Raw genomic sequence first — 23,719 nt, 5'->3', positions numbered from 1 at the left:
TTGCTAGTTTTAGCCTAATGTTAGCTAGCTAACATTGAAACTTGTTTGTTAGCTACCTGCAGATTCATGCAGGGTAGTAACGTTATGAGTTGGGATTATGGTTCATTGTGTAGCTAGCTAGCTACATGTCTAAACAAAAGACTCCACTATGCAAGTAACTATTTCAATAGAACATTTATGATGTCACTGCGACAACGCTCAACACCCGTTGAATATGGCCGGTGTCAGTAAACGTTGGCAAAAAAGCGTAATTAAATTGTTGCAAGCAGCACAGTTGCAGTCAACAACACTCTGGATAACATACAAATAGCCTAACCAGCTCTGCTAGGGCGAGTAAAATGATCAGTGAGCTGTTCTCTAGCCAACGTTAGCCAGTTAGCTTGGGTGCTTGACTGCTGTTGTTAGGTCAGAAAGCTCGGCTCAACCCTACTCCTCGGCCAGAGCACCCAGTGTGCGCTCTGAACACTCCGACAGAGAAACGCTCTCAATTTACGAACGGACAAACTGACAACGCTCTGAGTTTACGAACGCCCAGAGCACACTCTGGCACTCCAGATTAAATGTATGAACACACCCGTAGTATAAACCAGCCTTTAGTCTTGAAATCTTTGGTTGTTTAGTACATAACCTCACATGTGAATCCTTAAAAAGATGGGTGGGGCTAAAGCTTAAGAGGGTGTGAACGATGCTGAATGGGTGTAGACAAAGAAGAGCTCTCCAGCAGGTACCAAAACATTCAAGGGCCATTTTCTAAAAGTGAGGTTACACGTTTATCAACTTTCAAAGCAGAATTACTTTCCCATTATTTCTCAACTGTAGTGTATGATATACCATTTTCTAGTTCTGAGTCTCTACTTTTATCCAATGTAAAAAACACAATTTCAAATTTTGCTACATAAGACCAAATCGAACCGGTCGGTCACATATAATTCATGAGTTGAATCAAAACATGTTTTACACCATAGTTCATGAGTTGTCCATAATTCATGAGTTAATGCTTGGAGTCTTCACAGATCATGTGACATGAAACACTACATTTCTTTCCTTACATTATTGACATTTATGACGGTGTTATTTGTCATTATTAAGCATTTAACAATTGAATTAGAAAATGTAACTTAAACCCTGTACAAATCATGGATCTTGGAGATCTCGGAAAATGCACTGCAAGTGTAACTATGCCTATACGTAACATTTCATTGTTTCGCCATGAAAACAGCTCTCATGGGCACACAAATCCAAAATAATGCTGGCCTATTCCATTGCAGAATTCCAAAACAATGTCGGCCTATTCCATTGCAGAATCGAATGGTTCTAACCAAATGTTAAACCTCTTCTGTCCGAAGGAGTCACCTTATAGGCCTAGTATTATGAACATATAGCCTACTTGTTGGATGGATTGTATGTGCATTGGTGTCTACCTGTAGGCTATTGTAGACCATCACCAGCTGATCCAGGAAAGAACACAAATATTGATAGAAAATAATCAAGCTAAATAAGTGGTCTACTACTTCTGTCCACAGATGGCACGGAGAACACCAGTACCCGTGCACACCTGAAAAACAAAAATGAATTGCAATTAATTGCAAAGTACATCTGCCATGAAAATGAACTTAATCCCAAAAAAACATTTCCACTGCATTTCAGCCCTGCCACAAAAGGACCAGCTGCCATCATGTCAGTGATTCTCTCGTTAACACAGGTGAGAGTGTTGACGGGGACAAGGCTGGAGATCACTCTGTCATGCTGATTGAGTTAGAATAACAGACTGGAAGCTTTAAAAGGAGGGTGGTGCTTGAAATCATTGTTCTTCCTCTGTTAACCATGGTTACCTGCAAGGAAACACGTGCTGTCATCATTGCTTTGTACAAAAAGGGCTTCACAGGCAAGGATATTGCTGCTAGTAAGATTGCACCTAAATCAACCATTTATCGGATCATCAAGAACTTAAAGGAGAGAGGTTCAATCGTTGTGAAGAAGGCGTCAGGGCGCCTAAGAAAGTCCAGCAAGCGCCAGGACCGTCTCCTAAAGTTGATTCAGCTGCGGGATCGGGGCACCACCAGTGCAGAGCTTGCTCAGGATGGCAGCAGGCAGGTGTGAGTGCATCTGCATGCACAGTGAGGCAAATACATTTGGAGGATGGCCTGGTGTCAAGAAGGGCAGCAAAGAAGCCACTTCTCTCCAGGAAAAACATCAGGGACTGATATTCTGCAAAAGTTACAGGGATTGAACTGCTGAGGACTGGGGTAAAGTCATTTTCTCTGCTGAATCCCCTTTCCGATTGTTTGGGGCATCCGGAAAACACCTTCTCTGGAGAAGACAAGGTGAGCGCTACCATCAGTCCTGTGGCATGCCAACAGTAAAGCATCCTGAGACCATTCATGTGTGGGGTTGCTTCTCAGCCAACGGAGTGGGCTCACTCACAATTTTGCCTAAGAACACAGCCATGAATAAAGAATGGTACCAAGACATCCTCCGAGAGCAACTTCTCCCAACCATCCAATAACAGTTTGGTGACGACCAATGCCTTTCCCAGCATGATGGAGCACCTTGCCATAAGGCAAAAGTGATAACTAAGTGGCTCGGGGAACAAAACATCGAAATGTTGGGTCCATGGCCAGGAAACTTCCCAGACCTTAATCCCATTGAGAACTTGTGGTCGATCCTCAAGAGGCGGGTGGACAAACAAAAACCCACAAATTCTGACAAACTCCAAGCATTGATTATGCAAGAATGGGCTGCCATCAGTCAGGATGTGGCCCAGAAGTTAATTGACAGCATGCCAGGGCGGATTGCAGAGGTCTTGAAAAAGAAGGGTCAACACTGCAAATATTGACTCTTTGCATAAACTTAATGTAATTGTCAATAAAAGCCTTTGACACTTATGGAATGCTTGTAATTATACTTCAGTATACCATAGTAACATCTGACAAAAATATCTCATAACACTGAAGCAGCAAACTTTGTCAAGACCAATACTTGTGTCATTCTCAAAACGTTTGACCACGACTGTAGTCTGCCAATAAACCTCAAAGAAGAAGAAGTGGTTAGAACCCCTTGCCTTTTGGCGGATCCATTTGGTGGTTTCAGGGTGGGTGAGAAAGGAGTTGGGTGTAGTTGAATCAGTGAAGGTAACCTGTAGTAGACTTGTGATATTTGTTTGCGTTACTTCTGACCAGAGGGAGAAGCTGCTCCGTGTCACGCAACTTGGGTCAAGATCTGTTTCTTGCTTTGCTCTTAGGAATAGGGCACCATTGAAAGGGGTGATTTCTGGGGTACCATTAAGTGTGGAGGTGGAACAACTGAAGTAGAAAATTCCTGGTGTTTCTGATGCCCGCCGTTTGGTGCGACGGGCAGCATGGTGAAACAGAGGAGTCATTGTCAGTCCATTTGAGTTTTGAGTCAGTCTCTACCAGACAAAGTCATGTTAGGATATATCAGTTATCCTGTTAACGCTTTTGTGCAGAATCCACTACGCTGTTTCAGGTGCAACGTTTATGGTCATGTTGCAGCAGTGTGTAGGAGGAAGATTCCAAGATTTGGGAAGTGTGCAGGAGGGCATGGGACAAAGAATTGTGTAGTTTCGGTGGATAAAGTTCTGTGTATCAATTGTAGGGGTGCTCATGTTGCTGGGGATCTGAAGTGTCCGGTCCGAGAGAGACAGAAGTGGCCAGTCAGAGTAGTACAGAGGGTGTCATATGCTGAGGCAGTGAAGAAAGTGGAGGAGGATGGGTCAAGGGTGAGGGATCCTGAGAGGTTCCCAGTGAGGAGTAGATTTGTGCCAGGACAGGGGGATAGGGTAATGAGTGAGTTATGCTTTTGTAAGGTTGGCTTCTTAGCGTTCATAGCAATGGTTATCAACTGTACCGCAGAAATGGAAAGTAAATCACAGAAAATAGATATTTGTATTTGTATTTATTAGGGATCCCCTTTAGCTGCAGCAGCTACTCTTCCTGTGGTCCAAACGCATTAAGGCACATACATTACATATCAATCAAAAGATAAAACAGGACATAATTTAACATTATTACACCACTACATATCTACAATACAAATAGTATAATACCACCATATAACAATATTACAATGTACGTGTGTGTAGAGTGCATGTGCTAGCGCTTGTGTGCATATCAGTGTGTCTGTTCCTGTGTGTGTGTCTCTTCACAGTCCCCGCTGTTCCATAAGGTATATTTGTATCTGTTTAAAAAAAAAATCTGATTCTACTGCTTGCATCGTTGTGGTGGCAGCTGCAGAGAAGTGTATATGAGATTTGACTTCAGAAGAGTTACAGGGTGTGTTGAGGGGTGGTGTCCGTCCTCCCAGGCTGTTGGCATGGGAAGGAGCAAATAGGGTCAAAGTAGTGGAATGGGGTAGTGGGTTTTTAATGAGTGTTGGTGGCAACTGCAGAGAACTATGAGATGTATGAGATTTAACCGCAGAATAGTTAATTGGGTGGTGATTTATATTGTCTATGAAATTGTGGTATATCGGTGTAGGGTTAGTTGGTGGTGCAATTTCTTTTCATTTATTTTAGGAACAATGAAGATAATTTAATGTAGGTAGGCCGTGCCTGGCTTCACACGTCAGTACATTAGGTTGTGTATGCACCTTTAAGTTGGATGCGATCCGCCAACCCAATCCCGAAGAAGAAGAAGAAGAATAACAGTTTGGTGGTTAGAACAGTTTAGGTCTGACTTGTCTGAGTTCCACATCACAGATGTTCCGTCCCCCATTTGGAATGGTGAAGAGAATGGGAAACCACACCTCCTCAAATGGCATTTTGTTAAATCATGGTTTTAACTCGTGTTAAAAGCTGCATAAAAATGTTGCAAAGTGTGCAAACTACGTAATGCCAATGACAAGAGGGGCAAAGCCTTTATCAGACATTGAATGTAATTAGGCATTCTGCTCAACTCGAAGAGGGTGGAATACAATTAAATACAAATCTGTTTTGAGGCCAAATTTGTCAGAGGTATAATTACGATTGCTTGCCAGTCAGTTAGAAAATATAAAGGGAAATATTTTCTTATGTGAACTAATGAGGCAGTGTTTGTTTTAAGACACTAGCATTGTAAATGTGATGGAAAATTGCCTGAAACCCTCATAAATAAAACCATTAAAACACACATAAATACTGCTTCAGCAAGCCCTTAATATAAACAAACAAGTGTCTGATCTTTCCTTTACAGGCCAATTTAATTCAGCAAACCAGAGAATGATTTCTGCCACCCTTTGGCAAAATTACTGAGCTTTACAACGTGGCACTTTGCATTGTTTTAGTGCAATGTCACAGAACATAATTTGACCCCCTGACCTCCTGATGCGTGAGTGTTTGTTTGCTTTTTGGCATAAAGACACACAAAAGTTGGATAAGGCAAATATGTTACCCTGTAATGATTATCAATCAGCATTGCAATTATGCTATATTAATAGGAGGGCATTGGACCTCCAAACAAGCCACATGCGGACGGTTAAAGAGGAATTATATTTTTTAACAAGGTTGCATGTTTCCCTAATTAAACTTAATTTCATTCTATTACAATGCATTTTAGAAACCTAACATTTTCGGCCAGTTTTTTTTTCTACATTGCATCTTTTACATTACTGTAACACACTACTTCAACTACATTGTCTCTGGTTTAAGGTTTCTTCCTTTAAAGGGGCAATCTGCAATTCAAACAATAACAAAGCAGGAAACCTCACCCCTGACTTAGTAAAAAGCTAAGGGGTGGAACTGGATAAATGTTATACCACTCTCAAATTCATAGAAAGAGCTATAATGCAAGGACTAAGCAACCATGTTTTGAGGCTATACAGTATTGGTTTACAATTACTTTGTTTTGGGTTCTGATGAGGAAAGACAATTGAACTAAGCTCATTGGTCATTTATAAGTTATATTCTTCAAGAATCAATGGGTATAAATCATGAATGTAAAAGTAAAATAAAATTGATATAGCAATCGCAGAGTGCCCCTTAAAAGCAGACTGGAATATAGCCACTGCATTTAAACATAAACAGTGAAATACGTGATGGTCACCTTGGACTGTCAAAGCCTCTCCAAACACAAACCATCTGAAAAAACTGGAAACAAAAAGGAATTACTGTAGTGGCATACAAAAACATTTGCAAACATTGTTGTCAAACATAAACACTGATAACCAAACTCAACACATACATTTCTTCTCAAACAGCATGGTCAGAAAATGGTTGCCCTCCTACACTTGTGCAGCAACAACACAGCATACACTACACAGGACATTCAGACTCAGCTGAATAGGTCAGGGGGTGTTTCTATACATTTCTACCTGTCCCACCCTGATTAGGGTCCCTTGAGAAACACTGGCCAACAATTTGGTTGTCACATAGATGAAACAGAAAGTCATAGTGAATGAGAGGCTGATGATGTACAAATGAGAAGAGGAAAAGGCGGCAAACCTTTCAAATGTTGTAACCCAGACTAGATAAACAAAAAGGCCATCTATCTTGACACAACCTAGTCCAACAGCCCTATCCCAAGACCCAACTTTGGGTCCCCATCATTAGGGGAACAGTAATTTAGGTAAATACCTAATCTGCAAAGGGATTTGTGGTTAGACTTTACTTAAGTTGTTCTTATTTCTGTTTAGTACAAGTAACGCTGTAATTACATTGTCAAATACTGTAATACTTCAGCTTCCCAGCAGAGGGTGGGGCCGCATAATCAAAATATGTTGTAGATCTGGGAAAGTCATTGCATTTGTATAACAGTAGGTGCCTTGTATTTGAAGTATACATTTCTCTTTGTGTGAATTATAATATTATCTATAGCTCCCCATCGTCAATTTTAACAGTGCAGCTTGAGTCTTCCTCAATACTTGTTATTTGACTCCCCCTCACCCAGCAAACACCAAATTTATAATTAAAGGTAGACTCAGCGATATGACGTAGATGCAGAAAGTAGACAGCATAGTGGGTCAATTTCCACAAAAAACAACTAAGAGCGTTGAAGCGCCAGGCTCAACTTCTCCACTATGTTGGTGCCCTGGCTACCAAAAGCAAACCTATATACATGCACAGATACTGTGTGTGACTGTGTGAGAGCGAAGTCCTGCATCTCGCTCATGTCAATATCTGCTGTGCTGCTCGTGGCAACGTCATTTTGCTGAGTCTACCTTTAATGGTTTCTGATTTCTACAGCTGCACTAGATGGAGGATCCATGACACATACTGTATCTTAGGGGAGGCCCCCTGCCAAATCCCACAGCTGTTTGAAAATATATCTGGTGGATTCAAAACCTAGTGATGTGCAGATGTACGTCTTCTAAAGTATCAAGTCAAAAAGTATCACACATTTTCCCAGTTTCCCTTTGGAACACATGTAATACAAAACTGGTCCATATGATACAGTGGAAATTGGAAACAGCTGACAAGCAATATCAGTTCACTCATAGTGGTTATAATAAGTACTATCTAACAGTGTGCTCCTACACTAAACCTATTCATTTATGTTACCCATTTATCAAAAAATGTATAGGTTTTCGTAAGTAAGGACCCTATGAGAAAGTCATATACAGTGAGGGAAAAAGTATTTGATCCCCTGCGGATTTTGTACGTTTGCCCACTGACAAAGAAATTATCAGTCTATAATTTTAATGGTAGGTTTAATTGAACAGTGAGAGACAGAAAAACAACAAAATCCAGAAAAACGCATGTCAAAAATGTTATAAATTGATTTACATTTTAATGAGGGAAATAAGTATTTGACCCCCTCTCAATCAGAAAGATTTCTGTCTCCCTGGTGTCTTTTATACAGGTAACGAGCTGAGATTAGCAGCACACTCTTAAAGGGAGTGCTCCTAATCTCACTGGGTGAAAGTGTTGTGGTCAGATGAGACCAAAATCGAGCTCTTTGCCATCAACTCAACTCGCCGTGTTTGGAGAAGGAGGAATGCTGCCTATGACCCCAAGAACACCATCCCCACCGTCAAACATGGAGGTGGAAACATAATGCTTTGGGGGGGTTTTCTGCTAAGGGGACAGGACAACTTCACTGCATCAAAGGGACGATGGACGGGGTCATGTACCGTCAAATCTTGGGTGAGAACCTCCTTCCCTCAGCCAGGGCATTGAAGATGGGTCGTGGATGGGTATTCCAGCATGACAATGACCCAAAACACACGGCCAAGGCAACAAAGGAGTGGCTCAAGAAGAAGCACATTAAGGTCCTGGAGTGGCCTAGCCAGTCTCCAGACCTTAATCCCATAGAAAATCTGTGGAGGGAGCTGAAGGTTCGAGTTGCCAAATGTCAGCCTCGAAACCATAATGACTTGGAGAAGATCTGCAAAGAGAAGTGGGACAAAATCCCTCCTGAGATGTGTGCAAACCTGGCGGCCAACTACAAGAAACGTCTGACCTCTGTGATTGCCAACAAGGGTTTTGCCACCAAGTACTAAGTCATGTTTTGCAGAGGGGTCAAATACTTATTTCCTTCATTAAAATGCAAATCAATTTATAACATTTTTGACATGCGTTTTCTGGATTTTTTTGTTGTTATTCTGTCTCTCACTGTTCAAATAAACCTACCATTAAAAATATAGACTGATCATGTCTTTGTCAGTGGGCAAACGTACAAAATCAGCAGGGGATCAAATACCTTTTTCCCTCACTGTAGGTGTTGTAAATGTTACTTAATTGACCTTTCTCAACTGTGTCAGACACAAGTCATATGTAAGGCGTGATCCATTCTGATGGACTCCCAGCATCCCTTGTTTGATGAACATACAGTATATTGCTTCCCTCAGAGCGTAGACACAGGCTAAACTCTCCTTCATGCCAGCTGCTATCAGCTTTCTCAATAAGCTCTAGTAAGCTCTGTATGTATTGTTTTGGTGTGTATTTATTGTCATGTGTTCAATGTGTTTTTACTACGTGCTGCTAAATGAATAGCCCCCCGGGGATAATAAAGACTCTACAGCAGATCTCAAGGAGGTGTGGAAACACAATCACCTAGATTAAGGGGCTAGCAAGACAGAGGATGACCAAGAGAATATGGTTTGTATGTCACAAATAGAGTGGCAAAATCCTGCACCAGTATTGCAGTAAAGCAGTATAATAGCTTATTAGATAGAGTTCATCATTTGGTGGTTTCTGTTCAACACATTTTGGGTGTTTAAGGGGTTAGTATCACAAGAATATCAAAGTTTATCAGACTGGTTTCTCTTGACAAAGTTTTGCAAGAGAAAACAGAAGTGAAGTCTTGATCTCGTGTTCTTGGCACACAATGTCTAGTCTTAGACATCATTTCGATACACAGGGTAAGGGTCTGGGACCTCGTTTCGATACACAGGGTAAGGGTCTGGGACCTCGTTTCGATACACAGGGTAAGGATCTTGGAACACAATGTCTCGGTCTGAGCCTTAGTCATGGACAAGAGCATTGTTTTTGTAGTCTCTCAACCCATGTGGTCAAGATACACCACTGAGTACCATCTCTTATCAAGATTATTGTAACTAACTAGGCGTGACAACTGTCTTGGTCTCATCTATAGCATGGGTCTGGGCCTCTAGAGTCTTGACTTCATCTCTGCGAGAAACATTAAGTTTGTCTGAATCCTAACAGTCAGAGAAACATTGTCCGATTGGCAAAACAACCAATATTTACAGGCAAGCACAACAGGTAAAGTTGAGACATGCTAGCGAATGGTTGCTATCAATTGCAATTGTGCTTGCTACTCACACAACACATTTGAAAGCTCACACGCACCAACATGTTTTAGTTTTATTACATACATATAACTAATACACATGCGTACAGTGGCTTGCGAAAGTATTCACCCCCATTGGCATTTTTCCTATTTTGTTGCCTTACAACCTGGAATTAAAATGTATTTAAATTACAGGTTGTAATGCAACAAAATAGGAAAAACGCCAAGGGGGATGAATACTTTTGCAAGGCACTATATAGCCTACTGTACAAATTGCATAGAAAACGCAATCATGACTAAGCATAGCCTACATCAGAACAAGATACATTACTAGAGTTTAGGTTAAAGACTAGGCCTATTCATACAATCAAACAACAAGCATGAGGTAATCAATCTTTTCTCAGGGGTGTATGGGCTGGGAACTCAGTATGTGTGAGCTTTAAGTCAGCTTAGTAGTATGAAGGGTTATGGAAACATACAACATATTTGGATAAATAAGGCATGCCTTTTCGAGCGGTGTGGTAGATAAGAAGCGGTAAGCGAGGCTCACAAACATTTTGGTTTATTCTGGTAAAACGTTTTCATTGGAATGGCTGGTATTCAGCACATTTCCTGTGGAAAGTTCTCCACCGTTTGGTGGAATGTAACCATAGACACATGCCATCTAACATGAGACCTCACTTGGACAAAAACATTAAATCTTTAGGCCTACAGGTTAGAAATTAAAACAGAGTTGACATGTTTTTTAGCTACAGTTGTGTATGATGCTATGTACAGTGGGGAAAAAAAGTATTTAGTCAGCCACCAATTGTGCAAGTTCTCCCACTTAAAAAGATGAGAGAGGCCTGTAATTTTCATCATAGGTACACGTCAACTATGACAGACAAAATGAGAAAAAAAAATCCAGAAAATCACATTGTAGGATTTTTAATGAATTTATTGGCATATGATGGTGGAAAATAAGTATTTGGTCAATAACAAAAGTTTCTCAATACTTTGTTATATACCATTTGTTGGCAATGACACAGGTCAAACGTTTTCTGTAAGTCTTCACAAGGTTTTCACACACCGTTGCTGGTATTTTGCCCCATTCCTCCATGCAGATCTCCTCTACAGCAGTGATGTTTTGGGGCTGTCGCTGGGCAACACGGACTTTCAACTCCCTCCAAAGATTTTCTATGGGGTTGAGATCTGGAGACTGGCTAGGCCACTCCAGGACCTTGAAATGCTTCTTACGAAGCCACTCCTTCGTTGCCCGGGCAGTGTGTTTGGGATCATTGTCATGCTGAAAGACCCAGCCACGTTTCATCTTCAATGCCCTTGCTGATGGAAGGAGGGTTTCACTCAAAATCTCACGATACATGGCCCCATTCATTCTTTCCTTTACACGGATCAGTCGTCCTGGTCCCTTTGCAGAAAAACAGCCCCAAAGCATGATGTTTCCAACCCCATGCTTCACAGTAGGTATGGTGTTCTTTGGATGCAACTCAGCATTCTTTGTCCTCCAAACATGACGAGTTGAGTTTTTACCAAAAAGTTATATTTTGGTTTCATCTGACCATATGACATTCTCCCAATCCTCTTCTGGATCATCCAAATGCACTTCAGACGGGCCTGGACATGTACTGGCTTAAGCAGGGGGACACGTCTCGCACTGCAGGATTTGAGTCCCTGACGGCGTAGTGTGTTACTGATGGTAGGCTTTGTTACTTTGGTCCCAGCTCTCTGCAGGTCATTCACTAGGTCCCCCGTGTGGTTCTGGGATTTTTGCTCACCGTTCTTGTGATCATTTTGACCCCACGGGGTGAGATCTTGCGTGGAGCCCCAGATCGAGGGAGATTATCAGTGGTCTTGTATGTCTTCCATTTCCTAATAATTGCTCCCACAGTTGATTTCTTCAAACCAAGCTTCTTACCTATTGCAGATTCAGTCTTCCCAGCCTGGTGCAGGTCTACAATTTTGTTTTTGGTGTCCTTTGACAGCTCTTTGGTCTTGGCCATAGTGAAGTTTGGAGTGTGACTGTTTGAGGTTGTGGACAGGTGTATTTTATACTAATAACAAGTTCAAACAGGTGCCATTAATACAGGTAACGAGTGGAGGACAGAGGAGCCTCTTAAAGAAGAAGTTACAGGTCTGTGAGAGCCAGAAATCTTGCTTGTTTGTAGGTGACCAAATACTTATTTTCCACCATAATTTGCAAATAAATTCATTAAAAATCCTACAATGGGATTTTCAGGATTTTTTTTCCTCAATTTGTCTGTCATAGTTGACGTGTACCTATGATGAAAATTACAGGCCTCTCTCATCTTTTTAAGTGGGAGAACTTGCACAATTGGTGGCTGACTAAATACTTTTTTTCCCCACTGTATGTATGTGTGTGTTTGTGAGTTAAACAGAGTTTACATGCCCTCACAATTCTATTCCTGTGTGTGTGCTGTGTGTGCACGTGCAAGCGTGCATGTGTGTTTGTCTCTGGATGGGCTCATCTCTTCTCTTCCACCAGCAGCTGGAGCCTGTCCTCTCTGTAGTGAGGGGTACTCTGGCCAGTCTCAATGGCCTCACAGTCATCTGTAAAATACACTAGGTCCTGTGGGGAGGTCAAACAGTCACACTTAGGCATACACAACATCTCCAACTGCAGAATGTGGCTGAGCAAAGCTGACTGAAATGTCGACAGATAATAAACTATAGAAGCAATCACCAGAAATGGTCATTGTCATTGTAAGGGTTGGCAAGACAGCACAAACTGATCTGGAACCAGGCTAGTAATTCCCTGCACCACATCCAGAGTAGGCTATGACATACTTTTTTTATTTGAAAAAATAAAATTCTGGCTATGAGAGAGACAGTATGGTTCATTCCTCTGCAGAGCTTAGCAGACATACCCGATAACAGATTCTGTTGATGATTGTGTACAGGTTGGTGACTTTGCGCTTCAACAACATGATCCTGGGTCGCTCTCTGCAGTAGTGCGTAGGCAGGTTCTCCATGACATAAAGAAAGTCACGGAGCTTGGTAATGATGCACGAATTCTATAGGGAAATAATAATGGCATTGTAAAACCTATAGCTCAATGAATATTATAATATTTTGAATCAAAGGTTTCACATAAACAGGTTCAGTTACTGGGGTACAACAATGTTTTTATATGAATTTAAATCGAGTGGCAAGTTATATTTTTAAGCTTTGATATTGGCATCCAATCACATTATAGAATGCGTGCATCTTCTAATCTACATCAAACGTGCGTATTGCATTACCAACTCATTACTGTTTATGCAACATAACCCAATGCGACATCAAATCAGATTCAGGTTCACTCTGTCAACCTTTTGTTAAATACTGACGTTTGAGAATCAACCTTTAGTTCACATCAATGGGATGGTGTTGTACTATACCAACTCACGTGCACATCCAGAAACATCTTGGGCAGAATCTCAACGCATGTTTTCTGCAACAGAAAAAGTTAAAATTAGAAATCACTTGGATACATTAGAAAATATAACGGTTTTATCAAATCAATAATGCTTTTGAAATAGCTCACCGTGCGATGATAATTGTGTACTTTTTCCAAAAGTTCCATTATTTCCTTGCTCAAGCCGAGCACTCGGGAATAGCATGTCGGTGGTGCACAGTCAGCCAACCAAATAAAACTGAAAAGACACAACAAAGGTGCGAGTCTCATCTTTCAACCGTTGTTGCGTCGGTCAAAACAGGCTTCTTGTGTTTAGGCAGCTAGGCAAGAGCTTTACAACACGAGTGTGCTCGTCCAGCAACTTTGCAGTTTATAGTTGGACTGAAAAAAAAAGAAGCGATTATGACGTCGAAGATCCAGTAAGCGCAACATGACGCGAAATGAAAAATATTTCACGCTCCTATGCATTTTGGAAACACGTGGTCTTTCAGCTATCAACATCATACAGAATGACAACAAAGTGTATCATCCCATTTTGTAACAATCCACACTTCACAATCAAAATGTATTAAAGCATATTTTGATAACGTTTGTATAGCTGTTAATGAAAAGGATTTACAAATAGTTAAGTAGTTCATAAACTGAGTTTATAAACTGTTCATTATTAATGTACTGATAGTTTATGAATCTGTAATAAACAGTTATAACACTGGTTGAAATTGTGGGATTGTTATTTTGGAGCTGGCCAAAAACTGAGCTACAGTGAGGGAAAAAAGTATTTGATCCCCTGCTGATTTTGTACGTTTGCCCACTGACAAAGACATGATCAGTCTATAATTTTAAATGGTAGGTTTATTTGAACAGTGAGAGACAGAATAACAACAAAAAAATCCAGAAAAACGCATGTCAAAAATGTTATAAATTGATTTGCATTTTAATGAGGGAAATAAGTATTTGATCCCCTCTCAATCAGAAAGATTTCTGGCTCCCAGGTGTCTTTTATACAGGTAACGAACTGAGATCGACTCCCGAGTGGCGCAGTGGTCTAAGGCACTGCATCGCAGTGCTAGCTGTGCCACTAGAGATCCTGGTTCGAGTAGAGGCTCTGTCGCAGCCGGCCGCGACCGGGAGACACATGGGCGGCGCACAAAAAATGTTTTAAATAAAAAAATACATGTATGCATTCACTAACTGTAAGTTGCTCTGGATAAGAGCGTCTGCTAAATGACTAAAATGTAAATTAGGAGCACACTCTTAAAGGGAGTGCTCCTAATCTCAGCTTGTTACCTGTATAAAAGACACCTGTCCACAGAAGCAATCAATCAATCAGATTCCAAACTCTCCACCATGGCCAAGACCAAAGAGCTCTCCAAGGATGTCAGGGACAAGATTGTAGACCTACACAAGGCTGGAATGGGCTACAAGACCATCGCCAAGCAGATTGGTGAGAAGGTGACAACAGTTGGTGCGATTATTCGCAAATGGAAGAAACACAAAATAACTGTCAAGCTCCCTCGGCCTGGGGCTCCATGCAAGATCTCACCTCGTGGAGTTGCAATGATCATGAGAACGGTGAGGAATCAGCCCAGAACTACATGGGGGGGATCTTGTCAATGATCTCAAGGCAGCTGGGACCATAGTCACCAAGAAAACAATTGGTAACACACTACGCTGTGAAGGACTGAAATCCTGCAGCGCCCGCAAGGTCCCCCTGCTCAAGAAAGCACATATACAGGCCCGTCTGAAGTTTGCCAATGAACATCTGAATGATTCAGAGGAGAACTGGGTGAAGGTGTTGTGGTCAGATGAGACCAAAATCGAGCACTTTGCCATCAACTCAACTCGCCGTGTTTGGAGGAGGAGGAATGCTGCCTATGACCCCAAGAACACCATCCCCACCGTCAAACATGGAGGTGGAAACATTATGCTTTGGGGGTGTTTTTCTGCTAAGGGGACAGGACAACTTCACCGCATCAAAGGGACGATGGACAGGGCCATGTACCATCAAATCTTGGGTGAGAACCTCCTTCCCTACGCCAGGGCATTGAAAATGGGTCGTGGATGGGTATTCCAGCATGACAATGACCCAAAACACACGGCCAAGGCAACAAAGGAGTGGCTCAAGAAGAAGCACATTAAGGTCCTGGAGTGGCCTAGCCAGTCTCCAGACCTTAATCCCATATAAAATCTGTGGAGGGAGCTGAAGGTTCGAGTTGCCAAACGTCAGCCTCAAAACCTTTAATGACTTGGAGAAGATCTGCAAAGAGGAGTGGGACAAAATCCCTCCTGAGATGTGTGCAAACCTGGTGGCCAACTACAAGAAATATCTGACCATTGTGATTGCCAACAAGGTTTTTGCCACCAAGTACTAAGTATTTTTTTGCAGAGGGGTCAAATACTTATTTCCCTCATTAAAATGCAAATCAATTTATAACATTTTTGACATGCATTTTTCTGGATTATTTTGTTGTTATTCTGTCTCACACTGTTCAAATAAACCTACCATTAAAATTATAGACTGATCATGTCTTTATCAGTGGGCAAACGTACAAAATCAGCAGGGGATCAAATACTTTTTTCCCTCACTGTATAAGATGACTGCACTGTTGCAGATGTTTAACATACAATGGACAAGAACACTAAAATAATGTTGTTGATAACATTTGTATTCATTTATCATAATTGTATTCATATAATTTGTTAAAATATTGCTAATGGTGAAGACATATGTATTTAACAAGACGTGCAACTCATCAGTTCTAATAAAAACTAGCTGCCTAAAGACTACCTGCCGACTATTTAGACAAAATTATTATCAATCATTCTGTTCATTTTTTTCATACCATCAGTGAGTAACATACTGGTGGGACATTTAAGACCACATAGCAGAATCTAACAGGGTTCCCCTAGCCTGGTCCCAGATCTTTTTATGCTGTTTTGGCCATTGTCATCTGTAATGACTTATTTGTTTCTTGTCACACCAAACAGATCTGGGACCAGGCTAGGGGTACAGTATATGATCAGTAGGAATCTTCTGTGCCCAGAATTGGTCCTCTGAAACCACCAACAAACTCAGGGTTGGTCCTCTGAAACCACCAACAAACTCAGGGTTGGTCCGTGGGGGCCACCGATCCCTTCTTCAGATTAAGGAAGTTCCTCTTCTTCCTCTTCCTGTTGGTGGCCGCCGTGGTGTTCTGGGGCTCCAGCGGGGCACGGAACACAAACACCCTCTCTCCCGTAGTAGGGATGTCCTGTACTACTGCATCGTTGGCCGGGCAAGAGGTGGAGGTTTTTGTTACAGTAGTAGAGTCAAACACAGTTTCACTGTCCACCTCTACTCCTCCTCCCACTGAAATCAGAACAGAGTCTTGGAGCTGCTCCGAGGTTGTGGTTTGGCTCGTTCCAGTCGCGACTGGTTTGGGAGTGGGTTGTTGTGGAGTGGGTCGAAGAACTCCCTCCCTCCCCTTTTCCTGGACCAACACTTGCATCACGTCCCTGGGAGCCTCGGGTCTGGGATTGAGGAACAGCCTCTCCAGCAGGCTCTGCCTCTTCTCCTGGAACCTGGAAAATGAAGAGCATGACATTTCCTGAGGATTTCTGAAGCACATACAGTGCATTCGGAAAGTATTCAGACCCCTTCACTTTTTCCACATTTTGTTACGTTACAGCCATATTCTAAAATGGATTAAATAAATTAACAATCATCAGGAATCTACACACAATACCCCATAATTACAAAGCCAAAAACAGTTTTGAAATGTTTGCTAATTTATTAAAAATAAAAAACAGAAATACCTTATTTACATAACTATTCAGACCCTTTGCTATGAGACTCGAAATTGAGCTCAGGTGCATCCTGTTTCCATTGATCATCCTTGAGATTTTTCTACAACTTGATTGGAGTCCACCTGTGGTAAATTCAATTGATTGTACATGATTTGGAAAGGCACACACCTGTCTATAAAAGGTCCCACAGTTGACAGCGCATGTCACAGCAAAAACCAAGCCATGAGGTCGAAGGAATTGTCCGTAGAGCTCTGAGACAAGATTGTGTCGAGGCACAGATCTGGGGAAGGGAACCAAAAACTGTCTGCAGCATTGTAGGTCCCCAAGAACACAGTGCCCTTCATCATTCTTAAATGGAAGAAGTTTGGAACCACCAATACTCTTCCTAGAGCTGGCCACCCAGGCAAACAATTGGGGGAGAAGGGCCTTGGTCAGGGAGGTGACCAAGAACCCGATGGTCACTCAGACAGAGCTCCAGAGTTCCTCTGTGGAGATGGGAGAACCTTCCAGAAGGACAACTATCTCTGCAGCACTCCACCAATCAGGCCTTTATGGTAGAGTAGCCAGATGGAAGGCACTCCTCAGTAAAAGGCACATGACAGCCCGCTTGGAGTTTCCAAAAGGCACCGATTCTCTGGTCTGATGAAATCAAGATTGAACTCTTTGGCCTGATTGCTAAGCATCACGTCTGGCGGAAACCAGGCAGGGCTCATCACCTGGACAATACAATCCCTACGGTGAAGCATGGTGGTGGCAGCCTCATGCTGTGGGGATGGTTTTCAGCGGCAGGGACTGGGAGACTAGTCAAGATCGAGCGAAAGATGATCGGAGCAAAGTACAGAGAGATCCTTGATGAAAACCTGCTTCAGAGCGCTCAGACTGGGGCAAAGGTTCAGCTTCCAACAGGACAACGACCCTAAGCACACAGCCAAAACAACGCAGGAGTGGCTTCGGGACAAGTGTCTGAATGTCCTTGAGTGGCCCAGCCAGAGCCCGGACTTGAACCCGATCTAACACCTCTGGAGAGACCTGAAAATAGCTGTGCAGCGATGCTCCCCATCCAAGCTGACAGCTTGAGAGGATCTGCAGAGAAGAATGGGAGAAACTCCCCAAATACAGGTGTGTCAAGCTTGTAGTGTCATACCCAAAAAGACTCGAGGCTGTAATCGCTGCCAAAGGTGCTTCAACAAAGTACTGAGTAAAGGGTCTGAATACTTACGTAAATGTGATATTTTGCAAGAATTTCTAAAATCCTGTTTTTGCTTTGTCATTATGGGGTATTGTGGTTAGACTGATGAGGAAAATAAACTATTTATTCAATTTTAGAATAAGGCTGTAACGTAACAAAATGTGAAAAAAGTGAAGGGGTCGGAAATACTTTCACAATGCACTGTATACACGCTTAATTTTGGGTTCATTACGTTTTTTAAAAGTTTTTTTGTGGGACCAAAATGTATGTACCACTCTGTCGCTAGGTGCCAATTGTCTCTACCAAGTTATTTCCTAGTAATGTCACGCCCTGGCCGTGAGAGGCCTGTTGTCTTTAGTTGGTTTGGTCAGGGCGTGAGTTTCTATGTTATATATTCTATGTTTACGTTCTAGTTAGTCTATTTCTATGTTTCAGTTCTAGGTTGTGTGTCTATGTTTGGCCGGGTGTGATTCCCAATCAGAGACAGCTGTCGCTTGTTGTCTCTGATTGGGGATCATACTTAAGTAGCCTGTTTGCCTACCTTAGTTGTGGGATCTTGTTCCGTGTTAGGCTTGTATGTCTATAGCCTTAGGACTTCACATTACGTTGTTTCTTGTTTTGTTTATGTTTATTGAGTGAAATAAACATGTACGCTTGTCACGCTGCACCTTGGTCTGACCCGTCTCTCAACGATCGTGACAAGTAATTAGCACACATAACCATAGATTCCAATTCAATTAGGGCTGTTACTGATACCAGTATCGCATTTATTTTTTCCATGGCAAAAATGGAAACACGAAGGAGGCCAAACTCTTTGGTCCTTTAAAAACCTGCTGTATGTAAAATATTGTGTGCTATAGCCTGGAAAATAAATAAATGTGACTCTGGATGACAACATAATGATGTTTATTTCCAACATTCTGGCTATTTTCCTAAAGAAATTAAATCTGCTTCGTGTTTTGTTTCCTTGCCACGATACTAACGAGTATTGCGATACTGGTATTGTCCCGGCCCTAAATTCAATGACAGATAAAGGAAAACACCACTGTAGGTCGACTCATAATCAATGTTTATGCTTTATCGTTATCGAGGTGTTAACCTTTTTAAATTCACACAGACCCACCTGTCCTCGTCCTTAACATTGCATTGTCAACATTCTGAGATGATGGGAATTTAATTGGGGCCTTTGATCATATTGGAAATAAAAGCTCCAGAATAAAGTTGAGAGGCTCTTTGTCTTGCACTCACTGGTTTCGGTCCTGGTCCGTCGTGTGGGCTGAGAAATTCCTCCCCACCATATCCTCCCTCAGTCTGACAAGCAGAGATTTACCAGCTCCCCCTGGCCACCTGAGAAAACAGCCCAGAACGGAAAAGGAAATTAACAAGAATACATCTACAATGCATCACATTTCTGTAGATTTATGTTCGTTTTTTAATGTACATGGTCCTTGTCAAATAAATGTAATAAAAATAAATTAAATTAAATAAATTATTCACGTGAGGGCCAGGCTAACTAAGCAAATGGAGATGGATATTATTCTACTTAAGTTAATGTTCTCCCTCTTTCCCTGGCTAGACAGGCCAAATCCCAGGCCAGGCGTCCTCAAACAAAGAGCATTATTCACATAAACAACAGAGTCCAAACAGAATGTTGGCCAGCCCAGACAGGACGTTGACAGAAGTGTTCCATGCTCCTAGCCAATGTATCATAGGCAGATGGGAACGTATGATGCACAGAAGTAGTATTCCTTCCTCCTCAGTGAGATCACATTGATTGATCTCACTACTTCGACAGTGCTGTAAAAAATGGGGGAATAACCAACCTTTTGTAAATAGGTTCAGTCAAACGTTCTCATGTGTACAGAAATGCCAGCACCCCCCTGTATGATCACCAAAGTCTTAGCTTGCTACTAGTTCCCTACATGAATGCTGAAATGTTTAACTATTTCTTTGTAGTTTCTTTCAAATACTAGCCTTTGTGGCAGGCTATTTGTGTGACAGGTAGCTAGTTACAATGACGAAAAGGGGCCATATTCAAATTACGTTGATAGGAGCCAAAATACATGATTCAACTGACATGATAAATATGTCTTATAAGCCTTTAAGAAGTGAAACAAACTGCATCCAGCATTTACTGAAAAGTAACACATTGTGCTGGTGTGATTCACTGACAGACACAAGCCTAAACATATGGTGCACGGCACAAACTGCTCCAAGAGTTATATTCTCTAGTGGGATTGCTATTTTGGAGCTTGCTAAATAGTGAGCTTATGTACGACTTCACTTACTTACTGGATGCAAGTGGAGAGTTCAAATTGGTGTTAGACACCCAAGACTTGCAAGGCATCATATACACCATTTTTAATACTTGATTAAAGTTTACCCAGAGTTTTCAATGGCCAGGCAGAGAGGTTGTGTCTCAGAGCTTAAAGGTAGAATCATCAATATGACATCATCATACAAAGTAGGGCAACTTTCTGTTCACAGACATCAACAACAATAACAAAGTTCAAATCTTCCACTGGCAATATCGGCGGTTCCCCAGGGAGGGCGCAAATTGGGAAGAGGCAATAATAGTCTGTTGCTGTTGATGTCTGTAAGCAGGGAGTCGCCCTGCTCTGTTGATGTAATATTGCGGACTCTACCTTTTAAACAAAAACATTCCAATCTACTACCAAGAAAACTACAACTATTGCTAGTTCTTACCCTATGCTCTCCTGCTCTGCGGAAGCTGGAAGGACAGGTTGCTTGGGGCAGAGGGCGTTGATGAGGGACAGCAGCTCTGACTCTGGGAGGGTTGGGAGGAGGAGACGGAGAGCCTCTAGGAGAACCTCAGCGGAGACCTGGCTCTGCCTCACTAGCCTGGCTGCAAACTCCAGATCCTGGGGAGGAATGGAGGGAAAAGAGGGATGAAGGGAAAAGACTGGCTCTTTACAACTGTCAACCAATAGGGTCTCAGACACAGATTAAGCCTACTCCTGGACTAAAAAGCAATCAGAGAATCACAATTCTACGATGGCTAGATCACCTGGTCACAGTTTGTGTAGAGTCTCTTCAGCTCCAGCTGCTCCTTGAGATCCTCCATAGCCTGACTCCTTGCATTGGCCTCTTGTAGCCTGGAAGAGATGGGATGGATGGAGGATAGGAGTGGGAGTGTCACGGTTTACTACGCCAGAACCCAGAAGCAGACCAGGACAAGGTACTTAGAGAAAAAGGTGAGTGTTTATTAATTGACTCCCGAGTGAGGCTGAATAATCCAGGGACAGAGCGGGTGGCGTGGATGGGTTGTTGAGGGTGCAGTGGTAGGTCCAGACATGGCTCGGCAGCCGCCGACCATCAGGCAGAGGTTGGGTGAAGGTTCCGGGTGAGAGACTGCAGACAGAACAAAACGGAGGTGAGTACACAGCAAATCAACAAGGTGCAAAACAACAAAAACTAACGCTAGAACTCAAGGCTGATACGCTGACAAACATACTGTTCATGGCTAACGATCCGGCAGGAACTGGATGTTAGGCCAGAGCCTAAGAAGGGTGATGATCAGGACCAGGTGTGCAGATTGCTGATGGGATGCAGGTGCGGAAAACAAGAGCGCTCCCCGGAGCGTTCCCGAACCCTCGGGAAACTGGAGATTACGAACAGGAACACTAGTCACCAGCCAGGACCCGACTCAGACAGCCGGGATCGTTACAGTACCCCCCTTCCGACGAACGCCACCGGGCGGACTCCCCGGAGCGCCAGGATGGAGGCGGTAGAAGTCACTGATGAGATCCGCATCTAGGACCTGTCGCCGCGGAATCCAACTCCTCTCTTCAGGACCATACCCCTCCCAGTCCACGAGATACTGGAAACCCCGGCCCCGCCGTCTGGAATCCATGATGCGACGCACCGTGTAGGCAGGACCACCTCCGATCATCCGAGGAGGAGGAGGAGGAGGCGGAGGAGGCAACAGAGGACTGAGGAAGACAGGCTTGAGGCAGGAGACATGAAAGGTGGGATGGACTCTGAGCGTCCTCGGTAGTTTGAGTCGAACTGCCACTGGATTGATCACCTTCTCCACCACAAACGGACCAATGAACTTCGGTAACAACTTCCTAGACTCAGTCCGTAACGGAAGATCCCGTGTGGCCAACCAAACCCTATCTCCGATGGTATAGGTGGGAGCGGGGATCCGGCGACGATTCGCCTGGAGCTGATACCGGTCCGAAACTCTAAGGAGTGCCTTTCTGGCCCGATGCCAGGTCCGGTGGCAACGCGAATATGGGCCTGAACAGAAGGCACTGAGAGCTCCTTCTCCTGAGAAGGAAACAGGGGAGGTTGGTAGCCATACAGGCACTGGAAGGGAGACATCCCAGTGGCAGATGTAGGAAGAGTATTGTGGGCATACTCAACCCAAGGCAACTGAGAGACCCAGGAGGTGGGGTTGGAAGAGACCAGACAGCGTAGCGTGGATTCCATCTTCTGGTTGGCTCTCTCCGCCTGACCATTGGATTGGGGGTGAAAACCAGATGTGAGACTGACTGTAGCTCCAATGGCCAAACAGAAGGACTTCCAGACAGCAGAGGTAAACTGAGGGCCACGGTCGGAAACGATATCCCTGGGCAACCCGTGGACCCTGAAAACCTCCCTAACCAGGATCTCGGACGTCTCCGAGGCAGAGGGAAGCTTGGCAATAGGCACAAAGTGGGGCGAACTTGCTGAATCTGTCCACGATCGTCAGAACGACCGTGTTCCCCTCAGAAGCGGGCAACCCAGTGACGAAGTCCAGGGCCAGATGCGACCATGGTCGCGGGGAATAGGAAGGGGGTGAAGTAGTCCAGAGCTGGGCCGATTGGTACTCTTATTCTGCGCACACACTGGACAGGCAGCAACAAAACCCCGAGTATCCTCGGCCATGGCAGGCCACCAAAAAGCGTCTGCGAAGAAACGCCATTGTCCGAGCCACGCCAGGGTGACAAGCCATCTTGCTGGCGTGGGACCATTTGAGGACAGCAGGACGAACCGACTCAGGCACAAACAACCGACCGGGTGGACCGTTACCGGGACCGGGCTGAGTCCGAAGGGCCGCCAGCACCTCCTCCTCAATCTTCCACATAACTGCTCCCACGACGCAGTTCCGGGGGAGGATTGTCTCGGTCTTGGACCCACTCTCCTCCGTCTTGGAGAACATCCGGGACAAGGCGTCCGCCTTGCCGTTCTTAGATCCAGGTCGGAACGTCAGGGCAAACTTGAATCGTCCGAAAAACAACGCCCACCTGGCCTGACGGGAGTTGAGGCGTTTAGCCGATTGCACGTAAGCAAGATTCTTGTGGTCAGTCCAGACAATAAACGGTTGCTCCGCCCCCTCCAACCAGTGGCGCCACTCCTCCAAGGCAAGTTTCACCGCGAGAAGCTCCCGGTTACCCACATCGTAATTCCTCTCCGCAGGCGAAAGGCGGCGAGTAGTAGGCGCAGGGATGGAGTTTACTGTCCGTGGAGCATCGCTGCGACAGGATGGCGCCAACTCCCACATCAGACGCGTCCACTTCAACGACGAACTGACGGGCCGTGTCCGGTTGAGAGAGAATCGGTGCGTTGGTGAATCGCCTCTTCAAATCCAGAAACGCTCGATCCGCCTCCGGATTCCACTTGAAGGTCCTGATACTGGAA

The 23,719-nt window shown here is 43.6% G+C and overlaps 2 protein-coding genes across 3 annotated transcripts in view; both read right to left on the bottom strand.

Moving 5' to 3' along the window:
- Window positions 1-12,052: 12,052 nt before the first annotated feature.
- On the bottom strand, window positions 12,053-13,894 carry LOC121578627 (cytokine-like protein 1). The gene is made up of 4 exons (XM_041892997.2): window positions 13,228-13,894; window positions 13,090-13,134; window positions 12,569-12,715; window positions 12,053-12,270 (listed from the first exon to the last, which is right to left on the bottom strand). The coding sequence occupies exons 1-4, from the start codon at window positions 13,366-13,368 to the stop codon at window positions 12,166-12,168; spliced, it is 438 nt and encodes a 145-aa protein (XP_041748931.1). The 5' UTR covers window positions 13,369-13,894; the 3' UTR covers window positions 12,053-12,165.
- Window positions 13,895-15,746: 1,852 nt separating this feature from the next.
- Window positions 15,747-23,719, bottom strand: part of LOC121578029 (limbin) — a 65,350-nt gene continuing 57,377 nt past the window's right edge. For both annotated transcript variants that reach the window (XM_041892080.2, XM_045223806.1), the window contains exons 20-23: window positions 21,102-21,189; window positions 20,780-20,955; window positions 19,322-19,420; window positions 15,747-16,659 (exon numbers count right to left, since the gene is read on the bottom strand). In XM_041892080.2, the coding sequence (XP_041748014.2) occupies window positions 16,203-16,659; window positions 19,322-19,420; window positions 20,780-20,955; window positions 21,102-21,189 (820 nt within the window). In that variant the 3' untranslated portion in view covers window positions 15,747-16,202. The remainder of the gene's footprint in view (window positions 16,660-19,321; window positions 19,421-20,779; window positions 20,956-21,101; window positions 21,190-23,719) is intronic.

This window comes from Coregonus clupeaformis, chromosome 12 (assembly GCF_020615455.1).
Source record: "Coregonus clupeaformis isolate EN_2021a chromosome 12, ASM2061545v1, whole genome shotgun sequence".
In the NCBI taxonomy this organism is placed as follows: Eukaryota; Metazoa; Chordata; class Actinopteri; order Salmoniformes; family Salmonidae; genus Coregonus; species Coregonus clupeaformis.
This window is presented reverse-complemented; position numbering and strand designations above follow the sequence as displayed.